This window comes from Pogoniulus pusillus, chromosome 27, assembly GCF_015220805.1.
Source record: "Pogoniulus pusillus isolate bPogPus1 chromosome 27, bPogPus1.pri, whole genome shotgun sequence".
Classification (NCBI taxonomy): Eukaryota; Metazoa; Chordata; class Aves; order Piciformes; family Lybiidae; genus Pogoniulus; species Pogoniulus pusillus.
The window spans coordinates 6,730,377-6,757,367 of NC_087290.1; the positions used below are offsets into that span (position 1 = coordinate 6,730,377).

The 26,991-nt window shown below is 52.2% G+C and overlaps 1 protein-coding gene across 5 annotated transcripts in view; it reads right to left on the minus strand.

Annotated features, from left to right (window-relative positions):
* Positions 1-26,991, minus strand: part of GTF2IRD1 (GTF2I repeat domain containing 1) — a 74,873-nt gene that overhangs the window by 12,931 nt on the left and 34,951 nt on the right. For 4 of the 5 annotated variants that reach the window (XM_064166235.1, XM_064166233.1, XM_064166234.1 and 1 more), the window contains exons 6-22: positions 25,684-25,979; positions 25,109-25,198; positions 23,643-23,726; positions 22,389-22,572; positions 20,916-20,941; positions 17,828-17,948; positions 14,545-14,582; positions 13,654-13,734; positions 11,868-11,957; positions 11,309-11,371; positions 10,825-10,890; positions 9,473-9,656; positions 8,514-8,572; positions 8,271-8,336; positions 6,362-6,445; positions 4,647-4,830; positions 3,529-3,557 (exon numbers count right to left, since the gene is read on the minus strand). In XM_064166235.1, coding sequence (XP_064022305.1) covers positions 3,529-3,557; positions 4,647-4,830; positions 6,362-6,445; positions 8,271-8,336; positions 8,514-8,572; positions 9,473-9,656; positions 10,825-10,890; positions 11,309-11,371; positions 11,868-11,957; positions 13,654-13,734; positions 14,545-14,582; positions 17,828-17,948; positions 20,916-20,941; positions 22,389-22,572; positions 23,643-23,726; positions 25,109-25,198; positions 25,684-25,979 — 1,745 coding nt within the window. The remainder of the gene's footprint in view (positions 1-3,528; positions 3,558-4,646; positions 4,831-6,361; positions 6,446-8,270; positions 8,337-8,513; positions 8,573-9,472; positions 9,657-10,824; positions 10,891-11,308; positions 11,372-11,867; positions 11,958-13,653; positions 13,735-14,544; positions 14,583-17,827; positions 17,949-20,915; positions 20,942-22,388; positions 22,573-23,642; positions 23,727-25,108; positions 25,199-25,683; positions 25,980-26,991) is intronic. The other variant, XM_064166232.1, reaches the window with a different exon arrangement.

The following is a 26,991-nucleotide window of genomic DNA, read 5'->3' on the forward strand; positions in this document are numbered from 1 at the left end:
AGGAGAGTTTCTGGGTTGAAGCCTGCAGCAGTTACCAATGACCTCAGGGCCATCACCACACCTCTGAAAGGCTGCAAATCCACACTTGGAAAGGGGGCTGCAGCCACTTGACCACTGGGGAGCATCACTGGCTTTATTTTTCCCAAAAATCAGTCTCATTTTTGGCCTCAAAATCCCTACCTTCATCTGCAAACAGATGGTACTGAAATCCTTTTATCTGTTTCTGTCACACTTCCAAAGTAAGTGTCCCTAAAAATGAGGGACAAGGAGGCTGGGGTCCTCCATGGTCCTGCTATTACCTGGGATGCTCTTTTCCATGCAGGGTTGCAAGTTCAATGCAGGAACTTGCTTTGCAACAGTTGCTTTGCAACAACTAAAGCAAATGAAGCTCCAGAATTTAACCTAAAGACAACTAAAATCAGCCCCAAAGTGATTTTTATTTTTGTTTTTAAACAAATTCTTTCAAATTTCTCTTTTCCCCCTCAAATATGCACTTTTCATGTAATTTTTTGGCCCCAATGATCCCCAAAAGCTGTAGCTTCCTTCCTGTTTGTGCAGCCATCTCTTGGGTTTCCCAAGCTTTCAGATTCATAGAATCATACAGTCAGTCAGGGCTGGAAGGGACCACGAGGATCATCTAGTTCCAACTCCCCTGCCATGCCCAGGGACACCCTACCCTAGAGCAGGCTGCCCACAGCCTCATCCAGCCTGGCCTGAAACACCTCCAGGCATGGGACCTCAACCACCTCCCTGGGCAACTCATTCCAGCCTCTCACCACTCTCATGCTCAACAACTTCCTCCTCATGTCCAGCCTGAACCTACCTATCTCCAGCTTTGCTCCATTCCTCTCAGTCCTGTCACCCTCTGGTAGCCTGAAAAGTCCCTCCCCAGCTTTTTTGTAGCCCACTTCAGTTACTGGAAGGCCACAAGAAGGTCACCTGGGAGCCTCCTCTTCTCCAGACTGCACAGCCCCAACTCTTTCAGTCTGTCCTCACAGCAGAGCTGCTGCAGCCCTCTGAGCATCCTCCTGGCCCTGCTCTGGACACACTCCAGCATCTCCACATCCTTCTGGTAATAGTGGCTCCAGAACTGGATGCAGTACTCCAGGTGGGGTCTCAGCAGAGCAGAGTAGAGGGAGAGAATCACCTTCCTCCACCTGCTGGCCACACTTCTGCTGCAGCCCAGGCTCTGGTTGGCTTTCTAGGCTGCAAGTGCACACTGCTGGCTCCTGGTGAGCTTCTCATCCAGCAGCACTCCCAAGTCCCCCTCCTCAGGGCTGCTCTCCAGCCACTCACTGCCCAGCCTGGATTTGTGCTTGGGATTGCCTCCACCCAGATGCAGGACCTTGCACTTGGTCTTGTTGAACCTCATGAGGTTGTGCCCATCTCTCCAGCCTGTCGAGGTCCCTCTGGCTGGCATCCCTGCCCTCCAGCCTGTCTGCTGCACCACACAGCTTGGTGTGGTCAGCAAACTTGCCGAGGGTGCACTCAAACTTGCTTTGCAATGCCATCCTGCCTGGGAGCAACTACTGCCTTCACTTTAACAGCCCTCTGCCAAACAGAAGTGACTTCCACTGATTTGCTTTTAAACACCAAGCAGGCACTTCTGCTGCTGCTCTTCATTTTACACAGCAGGACTTCAAGACACCAAACTCAGGTAACAACAACCAAGAACCCCCACCTCAAACCCACCCTTACATTTGAAATTTTAATGATCTAGGGCTAGTTGGAAATAATTAATTTTTGTTAAGGCAGCTGAAAAGTGATCAAAGCCAAGGCAGTGAGCACACCACTGTTGCCATCCCTTCACTTCAGTGCAGCAGGGTGGAAATGCAGAGAAGTTAATTGCTGTCAGCAGGGATGTTTTTTTTTTGGGGGGGGACACAACACAAGCAGGTTTTCTGCAGCATTCTGACTACCAGGAGACAATTCTAAGTCCTGCAATTGTCTCTGAAGGCTTAGCAGCTATATGAGAGAGTCTGTAATGAATTGAGATATCAAGAAAACCCCCTCACCTGTGACTGCTCTCATTTAAAACCCCATGGGAGGAGCGTGCACAAAGCCCTGAGCCCAGCAGAGATGCTGTGATCTCCTCCTGAGCCTGCTTGGGTACCACAATACACAGCATAAAAGATGGCTTTGGGTTGTGCTAGCATGGACCAGCCCCTGGTGGGAGCATTCAGCTGGGGAAGGAGGTTAGAGAAAAAAATGCTGTGCATCGAAAAGAAAAATCAATTTCCTCTACATCTCTATTTCTCAGGCTGCCTTTCCCAGCCAGCTGGCAGGCTGAAGTATCTGCCTTCTGATGTGCTCCTTTGTTAATGGTGTGATTGGTGTCAGATCAGTGCCTCTCAAGGTAATTATCCCGATTACGGCGGAGCATCGGGAAGGGAAGATGTGGCTGGAGGAGCAGATACATCCTCGGCTTACCTTGGTGTTAAGGCTGTGTAATTCCATGGAAAACCAAAGGTCTGCCAAACTGGCATTTCACTGAGAGCTGGCTTGAGGCCTGGCTGACCCAAGCTGGCACCTTGCTGCTTGGCAAAAGACAGGAAGTCTAAGGCCAAGGTCTGTAGAGGTCTTGGGGACCTCCCCATCATCTGGGCAGGGATGCAGAGGATGGACAGAGGGACCATGCACTGCACTGAGTGTCTCAGACTGCTTGCCCTCTGTTAGAGCCCTCTCAGGCATTTAATAACTCTCTGCTGTTCCTAATAAGGGCATATAAATGTTTTCCTCTCTGCCATATTTGTCTTCCCTAAATTGTGCCACCCCCATGGAGACTGGCCAAGGAAACGGGAAGCCATCAATAAAGATGACAACATTTTTTTGCACCCATCTGTGCTCTTCCAACAGTTGTAATTGCAGATATTTAAAACAGAGACAGGGTTTAACCCATATTTCTGAGGGCAGCTCTTACTATTAGGCAGCCTAGAAGCGAGAGACAGAACCACTGCAGTGATGCAAAAGGACAGAGATGGCTCCAGGGCAGTGATGTCTGCAGCTGGCTATGGAGCACCCTGGACATCTCATCCTCCCTTCTCCCACATCTCCCTGGTCTAGCCACATGTGGGATGCCCACAACCCAGAAAGAGCTGTGACTGTCACACTGCTACAACCCAAAGCAGACCTTGTGGTTAATCACTCCCCTCCCACAAGCCTCTCTCACCACCAAACCCCCCAGCTCATTGCAACACTTACTTAAGGAAACACTTAAGTAAGTGGGAGCTTTCCTAAACACAGAAGACAGAGCTCTGCCCTAGATTAGCTCGTGAAAAACACTGTCACTTCAAGGCAGCAGCAGCAGTACAGATGGGTGATGCTCAGGCCAGCTGTCCTGGTCAGGAAGGCTTCAGCAAATGCACCAAACAACAACAGAACTCAAGTGGGAAGCCAAGGAAAGTGAGGTCAGATGCAACCTTCCCCCACTGATCAAATTACTGCTTGCCATCTGCAGCTTACAGGTCCCTGACCACCACCAAATCCTTGGCCAATGCACTGCTTGGGTAAAAAGGCATCATCTCTTACCGGGTTTGGGGATGAGTCCTTGAAAAGGCCTGTGGAAAACAAGAGGAAAAAGAGATTTAGAATGAAATGGCACTGGGGAGCCAACACACCAGGACAAAGCATCCCCCCACAGCCCAGGGAGGGTTGAGGCTCAGCCTGCCCATCACACCCTGTGCCAGGACTCGTGCAGGAGCTCTATAGGGAAAGGGTCCTTGTGGTCCTGCTCACTGCAGCAGATGTCCCATCAGCAGGAGAACAGGCAGTGTGGCCCAGAGAGAGGGTGATGGAGACACTCTTCAACCCATTTTCACCCTGTCCCATACTGCAGTGATACACTGAGACTGCTTTCCACTCTCGCTTGTGCCCATCCCCTGCCGCCAGCAGCCAGTGCCCAGTGCCTCTCCAAACACTGCCTTGCACCAGCCATAAACCAACAAACACTTCTCCTGTGTCAAGCCTCCTAGAAAAGAGGTTGGGATTTCTTTGCACCATTGCACCAAGCAGTGTTTTCTCCTGCCAGTGCTCTCCCCACTGCCTCCTCAGGCAGTGGACAGGAGGAAAGAGCCAGAGCCTCTCTTTTATGGTCCCATTCTGTCTGTTTGAACCAAGGCAACAAAGCTGATGAAGTCTTCTGAAGGACTGAGGGAACTGAGATTGTTTAGCCTGAAGAAGAGGAGGCTGAGGGGAGACCTTCTCACTCTCTACAACTACCTGAGAGGAGGTTGTAGTGAGGTGGGAGTTAGTGTGCTCTTCCTAGTATCAGGTGACAGAATGAGAGGAAATTGTGCCAGCAGAGGTTTAGGTTGGAGATTAGGAAAAATTTCTTTGCTGCAAGAGTGGTCAGGGACTGAAGCAGGCTGCCCAGGGAGGTGCTGGAGTCACCATCCCTGGAGGTGTTCAAGAAACGTGTGGGCATGGCTCTTGGGGACACGGTTTGGACAGCTGGAGTTGATCTTAAAGGTCCTTCCCAACCAAAACCCTTGTATGACTTGGTGATTCTACCATGAGCTGTTGACATGACTGCTGCCTTGGGAGCTGGAGGCATTTGTGGTGTTTACAGCCCTGCTCCAAAGGGGCTGGCAGAGCTTTGAGGTCAGTTCCCTCCTCCCCCCGTCCTGCTGACACCTCTCACCACCTACCTCGTCACGGTGAACTTGATTTTATCAGCAACAGCCAATATCCTCTCCAGGTTCTGCGAGCCGAAGGTGCAGGGCTTCCTGAAGGGGATCCCAGGGGGCAGCCCCTCGATAATCACCGACCCTGGGTTGCTCTTGATCCGTTTGTATGGCACTTGCACGGGGTACTTAATCCCCAAGGCCTCACCTGCCAGAGGAGTGAGCAGTAAGCATGCAGGATGCCAGGGCTCTGGCTCCATCCCCAGCACCACCAAAGCACGGCACAGCATCAGCAGCCTGCTCAAGGCATCGTGTCAAGTGTCAGATCAAGGACCAGCAATGGTCGTGGAGGGGTCCCAAAGCAGCCATGCACACACAGCAGGGCTGGTGGGGCTGCAAAGAGTGACTGCCCTCTGTGATGGTGTGGGAGGGATGTAAAGCCTCTGCTTTTTGCTTTGGGACATCATTTGGAGGTAACTCCAATCACGTTCTCTCTCTGAGACACAGTTGTAGGACCAAGGGTGCACAAATCCCTGCGAGTCATTTCTTTTGTGGGCGCCTGGGAACCTGCACAAGTCTGACTTCTGCCTAGAAAGCATTTCCCTGCCTTGATTGGTGAAGGGCAGACACTGGAGCAGGCAGGCTATGGGAGCACCCTGAGAGCCTGGGTAGGTGCCCTGGAGACAGGAGGAGCAGATCTCCTGAGAGTGCTTGCTATGACCTCTCCTTATTCCCTTCCCCACCTCCCACCACCCCTCTGCACTCCTACAACTGAACTCTGCATTGCTGTTTTTCACAGAGTGGGGTAGCATAAAAGTTAAAAACAACATCCAAATGTGGTCAAGGAGGGCAGGCAGAGGGCAGGGCTGGGGTAGGCTCCCCAGTGCTGTGTGGAGCAGCAGGTAGAGGGTAGGCAGCAGGTGCCCGCAGCAATAAGCACCACTACCCAGAGCCACCATTTCCTCCCCAGCCTTCCAAGAAAGCACCTGGCAAGGAGAAATTGGGAAGAGAGGGGAGGGATAGCAGGGAGAAAAGTTAGGAGGGGCTAAGAGGTGGCTAAATGCAACTTCTCCCACTGGTTTCACGGGATTGCAGCATGTCAGGGGTTGGAAGGGACCCAAGGAGATCATTCAGGCCAACCCCCCTGCCAGAGCAGGACAATCCTATCTAACACAGAGCACAGAGGAACACATCCAGACAGGCCTTGAAAGGCTCCAGAGAAGGAGACTCCACAACCTCTCTGGGGAGCCTGTTCCAGTGCTCTGGGACCCTTACAGTAAAGAAGTTCCCCTCTGTGTTGAGGTGGAACCTCCTGTGCTGCAGCTTACACCCAGTGCTCCTTGTCCTATCCCAGGGAGCAGTGAGCAGAGCCTGTCCCCCTCCTCCAGCCCTCAGGTGTTTGTAAACATGTATTAAATCCCCTCTAAGTCTTCTCTTCTCCAGACTAAGCAGCCCCAGGTCCCTCAGCCTCTCCTCATAAGCCATGCCCTCCAATCATCCTCGTAGCCCTCTGCTGGACACCCTCCAGCACATCCCTGTCCCTCTTCAACTTGGGAGCCCAAAACTGAACACAGTATTCAAGATGAGGTCTCACCAGGACAGAGTAAGCAGGAGAAGAACCTCCCTTGATCTGCTGGACACACTCTTCCTAACAGACCCCAGGATCCCATTGGCCTTCTTGGCCACAGGGGCACATTGCTGTGCCATGGGTACCTCGTTAGCCAGTTTTGGTTTCTCACCATATTTCTTGTTGAAGAGGTCCTGGACTTGTTCCCGCAGCGTGTTAGCGATGTCTATTCTGGAAAGCCTGGCATCATAATTTTCTGTGAAATAAAGAAACAATTATGGACTTCTGCTGGTAAATTAAAAGGCACTCTGTGACTTTTAAGTAATGCCATCTTCTAATTATAGGAAAGTCCTTATCTTGCAATTAGCTAATCTCTGGAGTGGGCCATTCAAAGTCCTTAAAAATAATCTAAACAGAAATATGGTTGGGTTGGGTTTTTTTCCCCCCACCCCCCCTCCTCTTGCCTGTTTGCTAAGAATAAAAAGCTGCATGAAATCGAAGATTCAGTTGTGATAATTACCAGCATTAAAATAAAACACACTCCAAAGGCTCTCTGGAAAGCCAAAGCCTTTGAAAAGCCTCTGTCCCTCTCTGCAAACCCTCACAGGCCTTCAAGGAAAGGGATGCTCCAGCTGAGCAGCACTTGTCCCCGAGCCCAGGAGCCTCTCCCCATCACTCCTTCCCCCGCAGAGCCGACTGCTGGTGCACACCAGAAGGGAGCAGAGCAGCACTTGTCCCCGAGCCCAGGAGCCTCTCCCCATCACTCCTTCCCCCGCAGAGCCGACTGCCGGTGCACACCAGAAGGGAGCAGTGTTTGTACAAACATCACCCAGGTGGAAAAAAGCCCCAGAAAAGGCAAAGCCTGAGGCTTGCAAGACTTAATTATGCATCTCACAAGGTCAGACAGGGAGATAAGCAAAGCCGGTTAATTAGGGCACCATCGAGAGCGCTTCAAGACTCTTCCTTGGACCTGCATGACTGCCTGCCCCTGGCTGTGTGTCTTGTCTTCTGGAAGTCAGTCCTTCCCATCCTTCTCAGCCCACTACTCCTCTCCTCCCTCCCAGAGGGGCTCAAACCCTTATGGAGAAAGGCTGAGAGTTTGGGTTGTTCAGCCTGGAGAAGGCTCCAGGAAGACCTTATTGTGGTCTCTCAATACTTAAAAAGGGCTGGTAAGAAAGCCAGGGACAGACTTTTCAGCAGGGGCTGTTGTGACAGGACAAGGGGTGATGGTTTGAAACTAAAATGGGAAGACTCAGATTAGAGGGAAGGGTGAGACTCAGATTAGAGGGAAGGGTGAGACTCAGATTAGAGGGAAGGGTGAGAAGATTACCCAAAGAAGTGGTAGAAGCCCCATCCCTAGCACCCTTCCTGTGCAGGTTGTCTGAGGCTCCAAGCAACCTGCTCTAGTTGCAGCTGTCGCTGCTCACTGAAGAGGGGATAGAATGGTTTGGGTTGGAAGGGACCTTTAAAGGTCAATTCAAGAAAGATGTTGAGGTGCTGGAACATGTCCAGAGAAGGGCAACAAGGCTGGTGAGGGGCCTGGAGCACAAATCCTATGAGGAGAGGTTGAGGGAGCTGGGCCTGTTTAGCCTGGAGAAGAGGAGGCTCAGGGGTGATCTTATTACTGTCTACAACTACCTGAAGGGACATTGTAGCCAGGTGGGGGTGGCCTCTTCTCCCAGGCAACCAGCAATAGAACAAGGGGACACAGTCTCAAGTTGTGCCAGGGTAGGTATAGGCTGGATGTTAGGAAGAAGTTCTTCACAGAGAGAGTGATTTCCCATTGGAATGGGGTGCCCAGGGAGGTGGTAGAGGCAGCGTCCCTGGGGGTCTTCAAGAAAAGCCTGGCTGAGGCACTTAGTGCCATGGTCTGGTTGATTGGATAGGGCTGGGTGCTAGGTTGGACTGGATGATCTTGGAGGTCTCTTCCAACCTGGTTCATTCTATGATTCTATGACTCTGCTCTCCTTGCCTTGCCCTGCTCCTCTCCACTGAGCCCTGATGGCCATTCCCTTCCCACATCTGTTTGCTCTGCACAGCTCCCAAAAATGAGCCGGGGACCACTGCCTGAAGCCCCTCACCTTGAAACCCCTGCCTCTTCACAGCATCCTCCAGCAGCGCCTCGCTCGAGTCCCTCTCGCCAGCCACTGAGACGGGGGACAGAAGAGCAGTTAGGATTCATGGTGCCACCACGGGGGAGGCACAGGAAGGGGGCCAAAAAACGAGGTGGGGAGGGAAGGCAAGAGACGCAGTGTAGGCAAACGCTCTCACTCCTCTCCTACCTCGTCCTTACCGGCCCGGCTGCCGGGCGTCTCGCAGCCTACCTTTGGCTGCTGGGCTGTCCGACGCCGGCTCCTTGACGCCCTCCGCCAGCAGCTCAGGCCTGGAAAACAGCAGGAAGCAGAGGGCACGTGTGTGACCTCTCTGGCTGTGACACCTTCTGCTCCAGCATCTCCCAGGACAACACTCTGACAGCCACCAACCACTAAGTGCTGGTGGCTAGGGCCACTTTAAAGCGCCTGCAATGCAGCTTCGGAAGCAGCTGTCATGCCCCCAGACTTTAGAGAGCTGATGTGGTGCTCCCCAGGATGAGATTTCAGCCAGAGGTGGCTCAAATCAGGAGTTAGAGACTTTCAGAAGTCATGGTCCTGCATGTTTCTTCTTCATTTTCACCTTCAGTCACATCATCTCTCCCCCTTGCAAGGGATGCTGAGTCAGCATTTGGGTGAGAAATTCCCCAAAACAGCTACAGGCATTTTTAATTCCATCTCTGCTGGATCTGTTCCCCCTTCCAGGGCAACGTTGTTGTATTATGTCAATCGTGGCATCTCACAGCCCTTCCAGCTCTACTGACATCTCCTGCTCACCGGCACAAGGACAGCATCTTCCCACAATGCCTGCAGCATCTCACGTTGCACATCTGGACCTCAGCCAGAGTTGCTTCTCATAGGGCAACCCTCAGGGGCTCCCAGCCTCTCTCTCTGCCCCACACCTGGGCACCCTGAAGGCTAGAGGCTCTGGCTGCTTCACCCAGCTGTGGCTGCTCCCTGCTGCTGTGGCCAAACCTTTGCAGAAGCAGTTTAACGCCCCAAAAGCCATCTCAAGGAAGAGACCACAGCACCACCACTGCCTCTTGGAGATGGCTCCAACCCTCGGTTGCTTCTAATCAAACAAATGTATTGAAGCTGACCAAGTGATGGATGTTCCCCAGGGCACTGGGCAGCAGGCAGAGCTCCAAGCAGGGACACCCTCCCTCAAGGCACAGCTGCTCCATCCACCTTACCTTTTAATGACAAACTGAATGTTGTTGCTTGCTTGCAGGATCTTCTTGAGTTTGGCAATCCCAAAGCAGTTGGGGCGCCGCAGCAGGATGCCCTCTGGCAAGCCCACCACAAACAGGTCTTCAGGATACATCAGGAACTTGGAGTAGGGAACTTTGACCGGCTCTGATATTCCTATGGCTTTGGCTGCATGGGGACCAAATCTCATTAGCCTGTTGGGCCAAGGCAGCAGCAACAACATGACATATGGGTGGGGGTGCTGAAGACGTTTTGGAGAGTTGTCACTCTGTGCCTGGTGGGGGTGTCCCTGACACTGTGGACACAAACCACAGAACAGAGCCAGAGAGCCACCTGGAGCTGTCTTTCATGGTGTGCAGTGCTGTCAGAGCCTGCCTTTCAGTGCAGGCATCTAAGGGATTTCCTACAGAGGCTGCAAGTACATCTCCACAAGGCAAGGGGATCCCACATCCAGACCTCTATGGATGTCCTTCTGCCAGGTCAGGGGACAAAGAACATGCCTGGAATGCTCTGCCAGACTGTGCAGCCTGGCACGGTGAGGCTGATTGCCCTTGCTATGCCAAATATTGCCAAAAAGCAGCCAACAGGCAATGCCAACAGTGCTCTTTGGCCAGAAGTGAGAAGTTGGCACAAAACCCCACGAGTGTGGGCGAGGATTCCCAGTCTGTGACTAAAGCACGGGGAGCACTGAGGCCATCACTCTGCCAGCTGCTCCAGCTCTATCCCCACTGCCTGGTCCTGGCCTTTCTCCTTTCCCCAGTCATGATGAGCTCTGCTTGCCCAGGAGCTGCAGCTCAGCTCAGCCCCTGTTTTGGGGGGCTGCCAGGCAGAGCCACATCTCCTAGAGGCAGCCTTTCTGCCAGCTCTCCAAAGGCACATGTGACCTCACTTGACTTTTGTGGCTGGGTTAAACAACCTTTCTCAAAAGAGGTCAGCAGAGCATGCCGAGTGTCAGCCCCTGGCACCAGGCTCCCACCAGCCTTCCTGAGCCTTGCCATGGCCACCTCAGGCAGAAAACCCTGTCTGATCTTTGCAACAAGTGATGAGGGGAAGCGCTTTGGTCTGTCCCTCCGTGGGAGGAAGGCTGAAGGTCACGGCAGCAATTCCTGGGCTGCAGCCAGCGAAAAGGCAACGAGAAAACCAAAGGAGGAGCTGCAATAACAAGGCCCAGGGAGATTTCCAATGCATTTGTAAGCCCAGCAGACAGCAAATGAACAAATTAGATTGCACTTTCACTCAGAGGCTGGTTTGGAAACGGGAGGTGACATTTCTGAGCAATTAGGAGCTCCCCACGGCAGAGGCCAGTGGGATGAAGATGTGCTAATGACCAGCTTACCGTATCTCGTGTTGAACAGCATTTCTACTTGCTTCCTCAAGTGACTTAAAACGTCCCCTATGCCATCTGAAAAAAGAGAAAAGAAGAGAAAAATGCTCTGAGAAACCAGCTGCCTCCTGGCCAAGCAACACCTGACTCCCAGCAGAGCTGGCCACCTGCTTGTCACACCCCTCCCCGGTGGCCCTCTGGCAGCTGACTCCAAGCTCATCCCCAAGAGAGGAAGGGCAGTGATGCCCCTGCCAGACAGCTCTGCTAGTGGCAAGGAGCAAGAAAAAATAGGGCAAAAAGTAAATCCAGGCAAGAGAGGGGAAGGCAGAGCCTGGGAACACAGTGGTGCCCTTCTGTGCTGAGCTTTCCAGGGGGTGACTGCTCTGCTGGTGAGGTAGGAAGCCCATGAAACCCAACCCAAGAGAGTTCTGTGTTCACCCATCCTTCCAAAACACTTGCAGTGATGAGCAGTGCTAAGAGCTCATTGTGCACTCACCTGATCCCTCCATCTCTTTTTCTTCATGCCGTGACTCCTCACTGGGCCCCTTCTCTGTCCCTGCTGAGGAAGAGGAGGGTTAGCAGCAGCTAAACCAGACAAGACACGAGCAGGAAGACCTCTGCAGCCACCCAACCACCCCTTCCCCTCACTAAGCTCTGAGCACCCAGATGGCAGCATCGTGCCAGGAGCTGCACAAGCAGAATGAACCCACTGCCTACATCCAAGAGGGCTGCCTGCCCTTCGGTGGAGGCTTCTTGGGAGAGGTGGGACCCACCCCCAAGAACACTCAGCACAATCAGCTGCAGCACTGGTACAAATCCCCCAGGAAAATCCCAGCTGTGAGCTAGAATTGCACATGCTGGGGCTGGAGAGGGGATGGCAAGGAGCAGCAGTGCCAGAAAAGCCACCAGTTTGTCTGTCGAAGCTCCCAGCTGGCCTGATTGAGGCCATGCCTCTGGGTCCTGACTGCATCACCTCAGCTCATACACAGTGTTTTCTCATTTCTGAGACGTGCAGGAGTCCCCATGCAGTGCCCTGGGTGCTTCACTCCTCGTACCTGCTACGGTGTCTAGGATGTAGTTAGACTCCTCCGAGGCCAGGTGCGTGGGCACTGGGTCGTGCATCTCATCCGAGCTGGGCGAGCGGTCTGTGGACAGAGCCCCATGGGCAGCTTTTGTTTTGATGTCAGGGGACACTGTCCCCAATTCAGGGTTCAGAGGGCATGGGGTCATCAGCCAGGACTGAGCAAAGGGTCCCTTACTCCTGAGAGCCCTGTATACCACAGCCCTGCTCCAGGGGTGCATCTGCCTTCTTGCTCACCCCTGAAACACACACGGCCTCTGAGCCTCAGGGAAAGGAGCAAACATTTCTTCCTAACCTCTGTGAAAGGTGAAGAGTGAAAATAGTTCAAAACTATTTACTTGGTTTAATTCCATCTCAACACTCAATTTTGGCTTAAAAAGTTGATGCTGCTTGACTTGGCAATTCCACTGTGGGAAACCATTCCACTGCTGCTGCCTTCCTCCCCAAAAATGACACCTCCCTGGGTTTGGTTCCCTTGTGTAACCTGGATGCCCTCCTCATTTTAACCTGTCTTCCCTAATGCTGGATTCTTCCAATACCCTCAAAGAGCTGGCCAAATTTAGCTTTAAATAAACCCTTCCCCAGTTTAAATACTTCAGTCAGGTCACCTCTTAATCATCACCTCACAGGATAAATAATCCCAATTTCATCCGTTTCTCCCTGTAGGTGCACACCTTTTTTCCATTAATCCTCCTCCCTGCCCTCAGCTGTACCCCTGATTGAACTCAGCCTTCAAATACAGTAGGAAAAGGTGGACTCTGGACTTGAAGTATGATCTGCCTGGCACTGGAGAAGTGATAACACCTCCTCCTCCTCCTCTCACACACCGCCAGCTCACCACGTATTAGCTTTCTTCTCCTCCATTAGCCACCACACTGAAAACTGGAATGTTTGCTCCACCTCTCTTTCTCCTATATTAACCATATGTTAAATCCAATCTGTGATAATCCTGGAGTGAGTCCCCAGACCTCAATGGAAAAAGAGACTGCTCCCACTTGGGTGCAATGGAGAGCACAGTGGTGCAGCAGGGCTGGGTGTCACCGCTGCCCCCAGCATCACTCGCCCTTGGGCACACAGGGTCCTGTTGCTGCCCTCGTTCTGGTGAGATTATTAATTAATGGTTGTAAAGCACACTGGAAATGCAAAGTGCTAACTGTCAACTCATTAAACTCAGAGGATCATCCTCCCATTTGCTCTGCTGTCCAGGTCAGCCAAGTGGAAAACGACTGTCTCAGCTGCCCCTCAAGCACCCAACTGCTCATCTCCATCACCACCCATCTCCACTGACCTCTCCAGGCAGAAATGCAGGGAGCTGCAGCAGTGCCAACATGTTCTCAGGACATGCTTTATATTAAAGCTGTTCTTAAGAACTCTTCATAACCAGGCTGTTTTTAAGGACCTCATCCAAAGCATCCTGTGCTCAGTGCCTGAGACACCCCCACCAAGCCCACACCAAAAGGAAAGCAGCAAATCAGGCTTGCTTTCTCCAGCAGAAAGGCAAGACAGAAACGCAACGAGGGAGAGAGAGAAACAACAGAGAGTCCTAAAACACTTTTCACTACCCCCAGGAAACCAGCTCCTTCCCAATATGCCCCTTAAAATGATTTTCAGTAAAGGAAGACCATTTCACAGGCACAGGGGGACCTTCTGTGCTGGGAGATGCCCTCCCAATGCTTCTGGTCGCTGCAGAATGGTGCGAGGCGATGCGGCAGCCCTGCCCGCGCAGAGCCCAGTGCACGCAGCCGGTACCCAGCGCCTACCTGGCACAGTGATCTGGATGATGTCCAGCTCATCCGGCTCGATTTTGATCTGCCTGATTCCACTGAGCTCTCCTGAGGTACCTACAGGGGAAAGGCAACTCAAGGCAAACTGCCAACAGGAACCAGCAATGCGACGTCTGCCCACCAATGTGGGCAGGGGAGCCACAGTTGGCTGTGCATTTGGGGCCAGCTAAGCATCCCACAGCAAGATGGCTTCAGCTAAGGAGCCCATGACAGGGAGATACATAGAGAGTATCTACTGGTATGGCCTCTGCATAAGGCTCAGCTGATTGGGGCTGTTGGTGCCCTTGAACCAGCCACCAACCTTGTTATGTGCTGGTTTCCTGGCCTTCTTCACTTAAAATTGACTGGGTCACCAACAAGTGTTGGTGGGGACATGGGAAGAGTCATCCCCAGTAGGCACTCTTGGCATTTTTAACACTCCTAAGCTCATGCCTGGGACATGCCTCTCTGCCACGCTCCAAGAAGGCCAACTACAGCCACATCTGTGCCACTTGGGCAGGCTCGACATGGCATGTCACTGGGTCCATGCCCCTGAACCTGGGGAAAAGCATTTCCTTCTCACTTGTGATGCTCTGAACACCAACACTGTTGACTTCTCAGTGACCCACTCACAATGGCTTTCAAGGAGACTCAGAGACTGAAGACTTCCCTTAGTTTCACAGGTAAGCACATGCTAAAGTCTCATTATTTCAGTTAGTGCACTTTTGGGATCCTTCATCTCTGCATCTACCAAACAGGGACGAAGACTGCACTGTGGCACAACCAGTTAAATGGTACCACATGCCAAAGCTACTCTGCAGGCAGCCTTCCCTCGTGTCCCCCTGCCCCATATCACTATTTTGCAAGAGAAAAGGAATTATTCCTCACCTGGTTCACAACTTTCAGAAACACTACACTTGTCGGACCTGGAAGGGAAAAGCAGACAGGAGAGGTGGTCATGGAGCAGCCAGAGAGCTCAAAACCTAGCAGTGTGGGTAGGACTGCTCCTGGCAGGAGGGAGAAACACTGCACCCCCCTGCCAAGCCAGGCAAGTGCTGAGGAGAGGTCCCCAGGCACACTGCACCTACATCCCAGCAGCAGCATGGCAACTGTACCTGCAGGGGAAAGCCACAGTCTGCAGGCTTCCCTGCAAGTGAGTTCTGCTCCCAAACCCTCCCTGGTCTTGCATCAGTGCTGATGGCAGCCCTGCAGAGAGCTCCTGAAAGCAAGAGGGGCTTGAAGCCCAAAACTTGGCTCAGTCCATCCCTCTGCGGCAGAGAGCAGCGCATAAAGCATCATTACAACGCGGTTACTCATGGAGCTAAAGCAAATAGGGAGAAAGGAAAAAAGTCAATTGATTTGGTAAATATTTATTCTGTTCAAAGCTTTTCTCCCTTGAAAACTGGGCACTGTCCCAAACTCGCAGCCACAGTTCACTTTGCATGCTCAGGAATTTACACAAGGTGTTCGGCATCCAAATGAGGACACTTTGCTTTCTGTCTGTCTCCTTCTTCAGCAAGAACATCCACCCCTCCTTGGCAGCAGGGGAACACTCCTCCACGATGCTGGTCTTTCAAGGGGAAGGAAAAACCCTTTTGAGCCAGCACCACATCCCTGCTGGCTCTGGAGGGATGTTCAAAAGCACTTCTCGCTTGCCTAAAGCCTCTCAGCAGCGTCAGCCGAGCCAGCTGTGGGCAACACAAAGGGAGCCAGGAGTGCTCTTGAAATGTTGTTCCTAAATGTGGTGTGGATAAAAAGGATCTCTGGTCTGGAAAGTACTGGAAAGCCTTGAGGTTTTAAGGTCTCCCACTTCAGGTCAAACTTTCACTAGGGAAATTTGGGAGGAGGGTTTCCCTGGGGAGCATGTCCCCCCTTGCAGCATCTGATCCTTCTCACTGGAGTACTGGCACTGCCCTGTCCCTGGAACTGGACTCTGACCTGGGTGAACCACAGCTATGGAAATGCTCTGCTCTGACCAGGCAACAGAGGTTCCTCCTTTGCAGGAAGAACAAAAGGAGATTTGAATATCCACCTATATTTTCCTACAGAGAGGTGCTATCTATGCACTGGGAGGTATGGGGAGACTGAAGTTTGCCCCTGAGGTGGGCAGAGCCAGCTGTGCACACACCAGTGCTGCGATTTGTGATCCCCCTTGGTGACCAGAAGTGCACAGGAACCTCAGGGTTTGCAAGCACACAGCCTAAATCAGGAACAAGGCTCACAGGTAGGACAAATTTAGAAGGGACCCCAGAGTGATCTTCAGGTTGTGCCTGATTTACACCAGTGAGAAGTGGTCAGCCCAGTGCAGTCCACAGCACAGCACCACTCTAGAGAGGGCAATGCAAATCTGGATGGGTACAAAACATCCCTAAACCACTTTTCCCCCTATGGGATCTTCTAAAGTGGTTTTACTGCTCCATGCAACCCCTGCCTGGCCCACTGCTGGAGCACAGCAGGTGAGATGGAGACAGTGCAGCATCAGCAAGGGCTGTCCAGGGGCCACAAGCCTTGGGCCACCCTCAGAGCTCTGCAGTGGCAAACCTCAGCTCCCATCCTGCTCCCACAGACACATGGTGGCTGGTTATCTACCTACTGCTTTGCAAAAACCAGCTTGGCAGCCCTAACCTCCTGTCCTTCCACCTTCTTGCTTCCAGTCACATGGATTTAACTGCACAGTGGGATCTCATGTTGCAAGAATTAAAAGTGTCCTAATTGCAAATGTGCACAAAGGAATGGAAAATGAGAAGCCTCAGGCCAGGCTCCAGCCCTGCAGCATGCTTAGAGGCCAGTGGGATTTGAAGCACCACCATTTCCCCTGGCACCCAGTGAGCAGCAGATGCTCTGCTGTGCCCAAGTCTAAATGCCTCCAGACACAGAGAGATTCAGCAAGGTGCAGAGAGCAAAAAATGGCTGAAAGTGGTTGTGTGGCTAAGTTGAGGACCTTGGAGATCTAATTTCCCATAAGACCAGGGAAGCACCTCAGGAGCCAGCCTGGCTGAGCTCCCACTGCAGGCATCTCCAGACAAGGCTCTCATCCACAGTCCCTTCATCAGCAGGAAGAGAACCAGACACTTGTGGGGTGTGATTCCTCTGACCCATTTTACATGGTTGGAAAGAGCTGATTCACCCAGAGTAGTGAGTCTGTGCTGCTGAAAGGTTCCAGAGTCACTCAGCCAGCCCTGCTCCAGCACAGACACCCAAAGGCAGGTGCCACTGCCACCAGGCTCTCTTCAGCAGAGCGAGTGAGAAGACAGAGCCCTAACCACCACATCCATGTGGCTTTCAACTACCTTCAGGAATGGTGACTCCACCACCTCCCTGAGCAGCCTGCTCCAATGCTTGACAGTCCTTCCTGTGAAGAAATTTTTTCTTAATGTCCAACCTGAACCTCCTCTGGCACAACTTGAGGCTATTTCCTCCTCTCCTGTCACTAGTTGCATGTCAGAAGAGATCAACCCCCACCTGGCTCCAACCTCCTTTGAAGTAGTTGTAGAGGGTAGAGCTGTCCCCACAGCCTCCTTTTACTTAAAGTGATTTTAAAGGTCTGTGTTGAGGCTAAGTACCATCTTGGTCCTGACCAACTGAAGCAAAACTGAAGGACACACAGAGGAAAACAGCTTCTGGGTCTCCCAGCATGGGCTGGAAAGCAGCACTACACGCTCCATGGGCCCTGCCAGCACATTACAGACCAGTCTAGTTCATGGCATGGTTGGCCCAGAAACAGGTGCTCCCACAAAAGCCTCCTGCCCTGCTGAACTCTCTAACCCCCTTTCATTAAATCACCTCTTAATCTGCTATTAGTGTCCCTAGGAGCCTCATAAGCAACACTTTACCAGCAGGATGCTGGGTTACACTGAATCCCTGGGCCATGTTCTACACCAGAGATTGCTCCTGCAGATAATCCCTGCCTGCCCAGGCATGGCCCTGATTTCATCAGGTCTGCACACAATCAGTGCTTCCACACTCTGCTGTTTTGGCTTGCAGAAGGCTGGGGGTGCTCAGCCCCGTCCAGTGCCAGCCAGCTGTGCCAGCACCAGGGGTTTGGAGGGAGGCAGCACAGCAATACTCCTAGAGCAGCACAGCAATGACCTGCTGGCCATGTCAACACCCCCAGAAGGACCCTCTGAGGGATGTCACCTGGTGGTGGCCAGGGAACAGGACTGTCACTTACCGGCTGTTGGCCTGAGAGGTCCCCGCCAGGTCCAGAACAGCGCCGCGGTGTGGCTCAGGGGAGATCTCCCCAGGGGGGCTGGAGGGCTCCAGCTTGGTTGGATCTTTGGTAAATTTGCTTCCTGGTGCAGGGAGCGTTTGGAAGGAAAAGCAAAACCTGAATTAGCAGCCTGCCAACTGCGCAGCTTTGGCACCTTTACTTTCCCCTCCTCCAGCCCCAGAGCTGACAGACAGGCCATGGACTGTCACCTGCTTGCAAAGAGCAGAGGCAACCAGGTTTACACACTAAAATCAGAGCAAAACTTTTGCTTAAACCTCATGGCAACTAAACGTGTGCTGGGAAGTGTGCCAGGGATGGAGCATCTCCAGAAAGGGCTGGCTGCTGGGACAGGGTGCTGAGAGGTGGGGAAACCCAGCACTGGCCATGAACCAGCGCTGCAGGAGCAAGCCTCAGCGTGGGGACAACCCTGTCCTAAGGGAACGTGACAGAGCCCAGAGCAGCACTGTCACAGAGAGCCCCATCCCATGGCTCCCAAAACTGCATGCAGTGGGAGAAATCTCTGCTGCAGCGACATGGAGGGGGACAAAAGCATCCTGTCGCCATGAAAACCCTTCTCTCTCCCCTCCGTTCCTCAGCAACCTGAAAGGAGCTGAAATGAAGCCTCAGAAACGACCTTGGAGATGAAAAGAGTGATCTGAAGGCAGGATAGGAAATGAAAATCGGTCAGGGAAGGTGAGCAAAGAGCTGAAGGATTAGTGCTGGGGGAAGGAGGGACCGAAATTACGCCACAAGGCTGCAGCAGCCACGTAGGTGCCTTGTTAAACAGCTGCTGCCCAGGGCCCCGTGCTGGTCTCAAAGTGCCCATCATGGCATCCTCACCCTTCCAAAGCTCATCCCAACACGAAGGAAGGGCAGGGCTCTGGGCAGTGGGAGCAGCATCAGCACACACACAGCCTTAAAGACACTATTTATCCAGCGACAGTCCAAAAGGCTCCTTTTAATTTGCGCTTTCGACGGAGCAAATCTCCTTCTTGCAGCAGCAGCAGCAGCAGCAGCGAAGCCTGCCCGAAGCTGCTACCCAGGGGAGTAGCAAAAATAGGTTTCCTAGCAGTGGTGGGTATTTTAATTAAAGGGTGAGCAAAACTGTAGAGGGAAGCTTTGGGATAGTTTGCAGTCGGCAGTTTAGAGCACGGCTCTGCTCAGAAAAGAGTGTCTGCAAAAATGGCACCTCCTGACTCAGCAGATGCTTTTGCACAGTCAGATGTGCTGACTCCCCTCACAAAAAGCCAGGTTTCATGTGCTTTGCTTCTGGTAGCCCTGCAGGGACCAGGCAAGGGAGGGGGAGGATCTGTCAACCACCCCAGTCCTGCTGGCTTTGCTTCCTCATCTCCTGGTTTTCACTTGCACCTCTCTGCCATATAACTCTTGAGCTCGGAGCATGGTGCTTTGCGTCTGCAGCCCTTGAGCTGAGGCACAGATCTGTGTGATGCCTCTCACCAGAGAGCATGCAAACGTGATGGATTTTACAAGGAGAATCCAAGCATCCCAAAAGAGAGTTCAGTGTTCCATCCCATGGGAGGGGGTTAGATCATAAAAATCATTTTCTCAAGGAAAAAAAAAGGCATTAATGGAGCTGGAGACAAAGAAATCCCTCCATGGATTTCCCTCCATGGAAATCCCTCCTGAAGGACTCCCTCCAGGCTCTGCTTTGGGTGGCTCTGGTGTCATTATCCCTAGGGAGCTCCCCTGGGGTCAGGGCTGTCATGGGGACACAAGAATTAACTTGGCCAGTGGGGATGTCAGAAGAGAAGGTGGTGCCTGGAAAGCTGCCAGGATTTGGGGTTGGCAGCTTGGGAGATAAAGAGAAACAAAGCAAAACAACAATCCCACAACACGTCTTCACTTGTGAGCCAAGCCCAGGCAATGTGGAACAGGGCTGGGTGGTGATAAACTCAGGTGCAGTGCCATGCTTCAGGTGGTGGGATGGGGGCAGCTGCTGGAGCAAGGGTCAGGTCAGGCAGCACCACTACCTGTCTCTATTTACCAAGAAGCACTTAGCCTGGCTTCTCCAGCTCAAACTGTGCTGGTCTGAGCCTAGCTGGGATAATTTGGTGAGAAGAATTAGATGATAGGCTGTGAAAAGGAAACAATGGTGATGGCTACTGCACTCATAGGCTTGCTGAGATGGATAAGAACATGAATATAGATAACAGAGTCTCTCTCTGGCTCTTGGGGCTGCAGGAACTTCTCTCTCCCTAACCTGCTGCTTGACTAATCCTTCTGCTTCCTAACCCCCCTGGCTGACCCTCCAAACTCACCTTAAGCATAAGGCAAAGTCTGGGGTAAGGTAGAGGGGTGGGAGAAGGTGGAAGGATGGTTGGGAGCCCCTCCTGGGGACTCTGGTTTCTGGGAGGGCTGTTGTGTTTCTGGATTACCTTTTTAACTTGTCTATTGCTGTCTATAGCTGCAGAGACTGTAAATACCTGCTTGTGTATTGTGCTCAGCTCTAAGTTTAAAGCTCCATTCAATTTCCAAGTGGCTGAGGCTAGTCTGGGTGATTTTCTTGAGTAGGGGCTGGGGTAACATCCAAACCATCACACAAACCAAAAGGAGTGAAAACACAGGGCAAAGAAAGCCAAAGAAATTCCCTCCCCAGGGTTTTGTCACTGAAAAAAAAAAAAAAAAAGGACTTTTGCTGTTTTGCTTTTGAAGCCAGGCAGTGGCTGGATGATGCTAGCACTTCCCAGGTGAAAAATAAGAGAGAATAGCATAGCAGTGAGGAACCCAACAGTGATTTCTCTTCCTCCAGAGAGCACAGAACCACTCTGTGTGCTGCCTGTAGCAGCACCTCAGCACAGTGCAGGAAGCCAGCCCAGCCTCACACACCACAGATTCCTCACTTCAAGACAATGCTGGAGGGGTGGTGCTTGGTGTGACCGCAGCATGCCCAGCTGCTGGGCATAGACCTCCTCCTTGGGCAGAGCTGCACCTGTCCTGCACTTCTTCTGCTTACAGGTGCCATGATTTCAGCTCTGCTTCTCAGGATAACCTTTCCATTGTGTGGGCAATAAATAAAAGGAGAACGTACCTGTAAAAATTCTCTCGTCAAACATCCTAGGAGGAAAGGCACACACACACAAAAACAAAAGGATTAGGTGCTTCTCATGACTGAATTTCAGGTGTTATCAATGAGCAGCATTAAAGCAAGTCAAAACAGTCATTTTAGTCACTTAGGGAAAAAAAAGAGAATGATTTTTTTCCAGCTACAAAGAAAAAAAAGAAGGCCTTTTAGCCCTTTGTGCAACCAAGCAGCCTTACAGCATTTGCTTTTTAACTAAAGCACCTTTAAATCTGCTTACAAGTCACTCTCTTAATTTAATTAACTTATTAAATGAGGCTGCAGTAGGCTGGTTTTGCCAAAAGAAGACAGTAGGACCAAAGGAGCTGTTGCTGGACCTTCACTTCATACACAGACCACGTGGCACTAGTCTTCTAAGTATCATCTTTTGATGCCATCTACCACTCGGGAGCAAAATATGTTCAGGATTATGTCCCAGAGCCTGATCTAGCTCAGCACAGCCTAAGCAGTGCAGGACAAAGGGCTGACATCTGGAAAGTAAATTCCTTTTAGGATGCCTGAAGCCTGTTGGTGTTGGTGAGTTTAACCCCCTTGGAAGCCTTAGCTAGAGATTTTCACACCTCTAGCAGGGGAACGACCTAAGTGCTGCACAGGCAGGGACTGAATAAATAAATACCTTATGAAGCAGCTGTTCCTGACAGAGAAGCAAAGAGGGGTTGCACAGCATAGAGCTAGCTGGGAAAGCATCCACTGCTCCTCCTCCAGTGCAAACACAGGCACCAAGGCTCTACGCCCTGCCTGTAGGTGCCACATCTTCATATATATCAGATGTCCATAAGTCATCACCATAAAACAAGGTGTGTTGTGAATATGGATGTTCCTCCTCCCACCTGAAAGCACAGCTCCCATCTGCCAAATGCCTTTGGAGGGAGCCCAGCCATGATTAAAGAATCCTATTACCACCTGAAATGCTTAGAGTGGCACCAGCAGTGTCTGCCTGGACCCTACTCCCAGGCAACCACTGATACAACAAGAGAACACAGTCTCAAGCTGTGCCAGGGGAGGTTTAGGCTGGACAACAGGAAGGAGTTCTTGCCAGAAAGAGTGATTTGCCATTTGAATGGGCTGCAGAGGGAGGTGGTGGAGTCACCATCCCTGGAGGTGTTTAAGAGGAGGCTGGATGAAGCACTTAGTGCCATGGTTTAGTTAAGCAGAAGGTGATAGTTTGGACTTGATAATCTCAGAGGTCTTTTCCAACCTGGTTAATTCTGTGACTTACAAGAGGATGTGAGGCTTGGGGGAAACCATGGCATGTTCAGCTCTGCCACATCCTCACAAGAGGTGATGGGAACCAGAGGCTCAGGGTAAAAAAGCAATTTGGGTGTCAGAACAAACTCTGTGAGTGTGAAAAGGAGCACAGCTTAAATTCCCGAGTCCCCTCACGGCTGTGCACCCTCCCCTGCCTCCCACCTACCCACCCACCTCTTGATGACGAAATGGATGTTGTGCCTCTCCTCCAGGATCCGTTTGAGTTTGGGGACACCATAGGTGCAAGGCCTTTTGAAGGGAATCTTGTCTGGGATGCCGATGATCTCCACCGCCTCGGGGTCGCAGGCGATCTTGCGGTAGGGGACAGGCACCATGTGGTCTAACCCCAAGGCTTCAGCTGAAAGGTGAAGGTGTGGCTTTCACTTAAACACCAGCTTGCCCTTCTGACAGGTGGTGAAACAAAGGTGTAAAGGCTCTGGCTCAAGCAGAGCAAGCGCCTCCTGCAATCTTCTCCTTTGCTTGTCTCATGGAAGGTGAGCCCCGGGAGCGGCTTGCCCACGGGAGATGGGACAAGGGGAGACATAATGCAGCAGCAAACGCTGCTAAGGTGTCCTCCAAAAGCCCCAAACGTGCCCAGCACTGCTCACACCAGGGCTGAGCTGGCTCACAGGCTGTTCCCTACTTCCCCAGTCACAGGTGGTCACTGAGCTATATAATACACCCACTCACCTGGAAATTAGCAGCCTTCTTTAGGGGCTGGACTAGAAGATCACCTGAGGTGCCTTCCAACCCCCACCCTGCTGGGATTCTGTGGTAACTCACAAGTTCCACAGCACATGCACAGTTTGTAAGTTACAGAGCTCACTTATAGCCCACATGTGACCCAGGAGTGACACAGTACATAACTACAGCCTGTCTATAACTCAGGAGGTGCACGGTGTGGTGAAGGTGGCACAGCCAACAACCTTCAGCCCATCAGCCCATGCCCAAGCAATTTCCCCAGCCAAGAGCTTCCCAGACACCCACTCCAAAGCACTGCTCATGGCAAGGGAAGCTCCAAAAGCCATACAAGTGGAAAGCAGCAGCTAGGAGAAGGACAATCTCTCTTCCCCCCCTGCCACATTAAACTCTCAGCTTGCCACTGCTCCCTGTCTCCTGCCAGTGCCAGTGGTGCCTGGGTACTCTGACCCAGCCCAGCACACCACGCTCCCAACTGGGGCTGGTGGACAGTCCAGTCAGAAATCCCTCAACAGCATAGAGGGGGGAAAAGCTCCAAATAGAAATATTGACATAACCTTCAGCAGACACCCAGAGACTGGGAGCTGCTGGGCTAAATGTGTTAGGAAGAGAAGGGAGCTCTAGCATATGGCTTCTGCTGCTGTGTTAGGGAACAAAAATGATTGCTGTATAATGATATGCAAACCACAAGCACTGCAGATGCATAATGGGATATTAACTCCTACTCACCATATCTGCTGTTAAACAGAATTTGCACGCACTCCCTAAGGGTGTTGATATCTTCAGTCTCTTTTATAAAGCTGTCCCACTTATCTATCAAAACAAAATAGAAGCAATAAGGAACTTCCATATGGTTCGTACGCAGCAGATGCACTTTTCTCGCGCGAAGCAGGAACAGGATTTTGCTGCCTTTAAAAAGAATGAGTTCCCCTCTCGCTGAGTGGATTTTGCCAGGCTGGCAAGATGCAGTCTGGGCTTCCCCAGCCCCAGCCCCGAGCAACCTCCTCTGCAGCCATCCATGTGCAAAGCAGATTCTTAAGAAATGACCCTGTGAAACTTCTCAGCTCTGAAATGAAATACCCTCCTGGACAGAGCAAACTCAGCCTGGAACAAGCCTCTGGACGGCACAGCCACTTCACACAGGAGCTTTTGCATCTCCTCCTCTTTCCTGACTTTCCCACTGTGCTAGTTTGAAGCTAGCTAGGATATTATGGTGGGAAGAATTAGATGATAGGCTGTGAAAAGGAAACAATGGTGATGTCTGCTGCACTCATAGACTTGCTGAGATGGATAAAAACAAGAACATAAACATAGATAACAGAGTCTCTCTCTGGCTCTTGGGGCTGGGCTTCTCTCTCAATCCTAACTTGCTGTCTGACTAATCTGTTTGCTTCCTAACCCACCTGGCCACCCTCCAAACTCACCTAGAACGTAAGGCAAAGTCTGGGGTAAGGCAGAGGCATGGGAAGAAGGTGGAAGGGTGGTTGGGAGCTCCTCCTGGGGACTCTGGTTTCTGGGAGGACTGTTGTGTTTCTGGATTACTTTGTAACTTGTGTATTTCTGTCTATATAGCTGCAGAGATTGTAAATACCTGCTTGTGTATTGTGCTCAGCTCCAAGTACAAAGCTTCATTCAATTTCCAGCAGATGAGTCTAGCCTGAGTGATTTAAGTGGGGGGGGGAGAGAACACCCAAACCATCACACCCACCCATATTATTTACTTAAGGGTTTTGATCTAAACACCTCAGCATTTTTAGGTTGAGTTTCCCTTGGGTAGGGTGGAGGTGGGGAAATAGCAGAGTCTCCTCCACACTGCTGGTGCCCCCGGGTGCTGCTGCAGAATCACTCTGAGGTTAGTGGGTTTCAGCTGCTTTGAAAGAACACCAAGTTTTGGGTGGGTATTTGCTGCAGCTTGGGCAAACAGCCTCACTCAAAGGTATGCTTTGGTTCCCTGTGCAAGCATCATGGAGATCGTGGAGATGGACCCAAGCAGGGATAAAGGTCTTGGCTGCAACGTGGAGATGCTGCAGCATGTAAAGGGCAAAAATCCCCCATGGCAGCATTCCAGCATCACTGCTGGGTCCCTGCAGAGCATGGGGATGGCTGGGAGACTGCTAGGGAGAGACAGGGATGGGGGAAATCTTTCCCTAAGAGGTGGCTGCCAGCCACTTCCAGCGCTGGAACAGGACACGGACCTGTCTTGTCATGGACAATGGAGAAGAGGATGCGCTTGGACGAGTGCACGTTCTGGATGAGGGGACCTCCGGAGACTGATGATTTCTGTCCTGGACAAGAGGGGACACAAAGAAAAAAGGCTGATGAAAGCCTGACTGATGCTCCAGACACTCAAACAAACACCCTGGGTGCTGTTCCCTGACAGTGATGCTAACCTGACCCTGTTGTCTCTCCTCTAGCTGCCTTGTCTGTGACCACTTGGTGGGCTCCTGGCCAGACTGAGATCCCACTCCCCCCCACCTGCTCCTCCACCTCACAGTACAGCACCCAGCATTTAAGGGGAGGAAAAAAAAACAATCACAGAATGGTTTAGGTTAGAAAGGGACCTTTAGAAGTCATCTAGTCCAACCCCTGGCAGTCAGCAGGGACATCTGCAACCAGAGCAGGCTGCTCAGAGTGCCAAACAACCTGACGGTTCCAGGGATGGGGGCATCTACCACCTCTCTGGGTAACCTGGGCCAGTGACCTGACTGTCAGGGCCAGGGGTTGGGCTTTGCAGCAGGCTCCCAGCTGAGAGCAAACTCCAGGCTATTACCACAGCAGTCGCTGTACTCCTGTGAGGAAGGCACCTTCAGCTCCGCCGCCGGCCGGGGCAGCAGCGCCTCGCCGCCTGCCTTGGGCCCGGGGGACACCTCTTGCTTTAGGTCGACGCCCATCGGGGCTGGCAGCGAGACTCCGTACAAGAAGCTTGCGATGGCAGACGGAGCGTCCTGGCTGGCGGGTTTGGCCATGGGGCCGTTGGCACCAGAGTCCCGGCCACCTTTGGAGGTGAGGGAGGTACAAGTCAGCTCGATGCTGGGGTTTGGCTCTCGGCTGGGCTCGTCTGCCGGCCTGAGGGGAAGGAAGGGAGAAGAGGAGGAAAAAGCAGGTTCCTTTGGGTCCACGGCACTGCTAAGCTGGGACAAGCAGGAACGTGGAGGGAGAAGGAGAGCCACATCTGGGAGGAGGGGACACAAGGCACAGCAGGTTGCCAGGCTCCTCATTTGAGAAACTACATCCATCGCCTAACCTCTGCCCCAGCTTCTTCGGGCACTCAGACTGGCTGTGTCTTCTTTAATGTGAGCAGGTTGGTCCTAGTTCAAAGCCTTTATATTAGCTGGGGCAAAGATGCCCAACTTCAAAGCCTGGTGCTTTTAAGGAGTAAACCAATCTGTGTGGCCATAGCCACTTGTCTCCATGGCCTGTCACAGCCCCCAAGGCTGATGACAGGCTCAGGGGGGACCTCAGTCGGTCCAGGGGTGAGCTTCAGCCCAAGGAAGCCCACGTACTTCACAGGAGTCAGGCAGCCGCAAGCTCACCGACAGCTTGAGTGCTGCGTGTCCTACTTTCAGCTGTCTCAGCCTGCTTTTCCAGAAGGGCCTTCAGAGGAGGTATTTCAGCACTCCTCTGAACGGATCTGAGGTGCTTCCAGCCAGGCGAATGGAGAAGAAACACATCCAACACTGCCAAGCCCCGTGTGAGAACGTGGCCAAAGCGGGGAGCTCTCCCCGCCACAATCCCCCACCTCTCTCCTTGTCTGGCGTTACAAAACCCATTTCAGCCTGGCAAGAAGCTTGCAGCCTTGACACTGGAAAGGCCTCTGGAGACAGAGAAGCACTTAGCTTACCACAGCGGAAATCTGGCGGAGACACACAAAGCGCTGCGGCTGCTGCACGCGCTCACGGGTGCTGCGTCTGGGAGCAAGGGCAGGAGGGGCTGCAGCATCCCAGCCCTCACAAACCTCCAGCCAGGGCCAGGTTTGGCACTGCTGGACCCAGGTTTGTGGGTCTTGGTGGGGGAAGCTGGGATATGGGTGGGGACCCTCACGTCTGCTCTACACAAAACCTCTGCCACCCAGTGGCAT